Genomic DNA, 565 nt, shown 5'->3' on the forward strand with positions numbered 1-565 from the left:
AGGGTTTAGGGTTTAGGGTTTAGACCCTAGGGCTAGGGTTTAGGGTTTAGGGTTTAGGGTTTGCCTTCTAGGGGGACGTTGTTCAAGTGAGCCGCCTCCAATACTGTGCAGCCCTCTGGGACATTTACGGGGGTTTCTTTCCCATCTTCTTCGACAAAGACGAAAGACCTGAACGCCCGCAAACCCTAAAAAAGGGTTTAGGGTTTGCGGGGGTGCATCGGGGTTAGGGAGGGTGGATTGGGGTTTAGGGTTTCGGCAACGCAGAACTCCAACAGTTGCTTTCTCCGGATGCAGCGCCTAAATCCAACTAGAATCCCCAAACCCTAAACCCTAAACCCTAAACCCTAAACCCTAAACCCTACGCCCTAAGCGTCTACGCTCTGAACCACCAGCAACGCTCGTCTGGCTCCCTCTCCCCAGCAGACAGACCACAGTGCTTAGGGTTTAGGGTTTAGGGTTTAGGGTTTAGGGTTTAGGGTTTTACACTGTTTTGCCATTGGGTGGGGTTTTGGAGTGAAAGAAATGGCGGGGCGGAGCAGCAGCAGCAAAGCTGTAGATACACCTG

The 565-nt window shown here is 52.2% G+C and overlaps 1 protein-coding gene across 1 annotated transcript; it reads right to left on the bottom strand.

Moving 5' to 3' along the window:
* Window positions 1-53: 53 nt before the first annotated feature.
* ETH_00037775 (uncharacterized protein) lies at window positions 54-168 on the bottom strand (the record flags this gene model as incomplete). The annotated part of the gene is made up of 1 exon (XM_013374415.1): window positions 54-168. A coding segment is annotated over one exon (115 nt), but the record flags the coding sequence as incomplete, so codon positions are not given.
* Between the last annotated feature and the right edge of the window lie 397 nt (window positions 169-565).

Source organism: Eimeria tenella, genomic scaffold, assembly GCF_000499545.2.
Source record: "Eimeria tenella Houghton genomic scaffold, Eth_scaff2009, whole genome shotgun sequence".
Lineage (NCBI taxonomy): Eukaryota > Apicomplexa > Conoidasida > Eucoccidiorida > Eimeriidae > Eimeria > Eimeria tenella.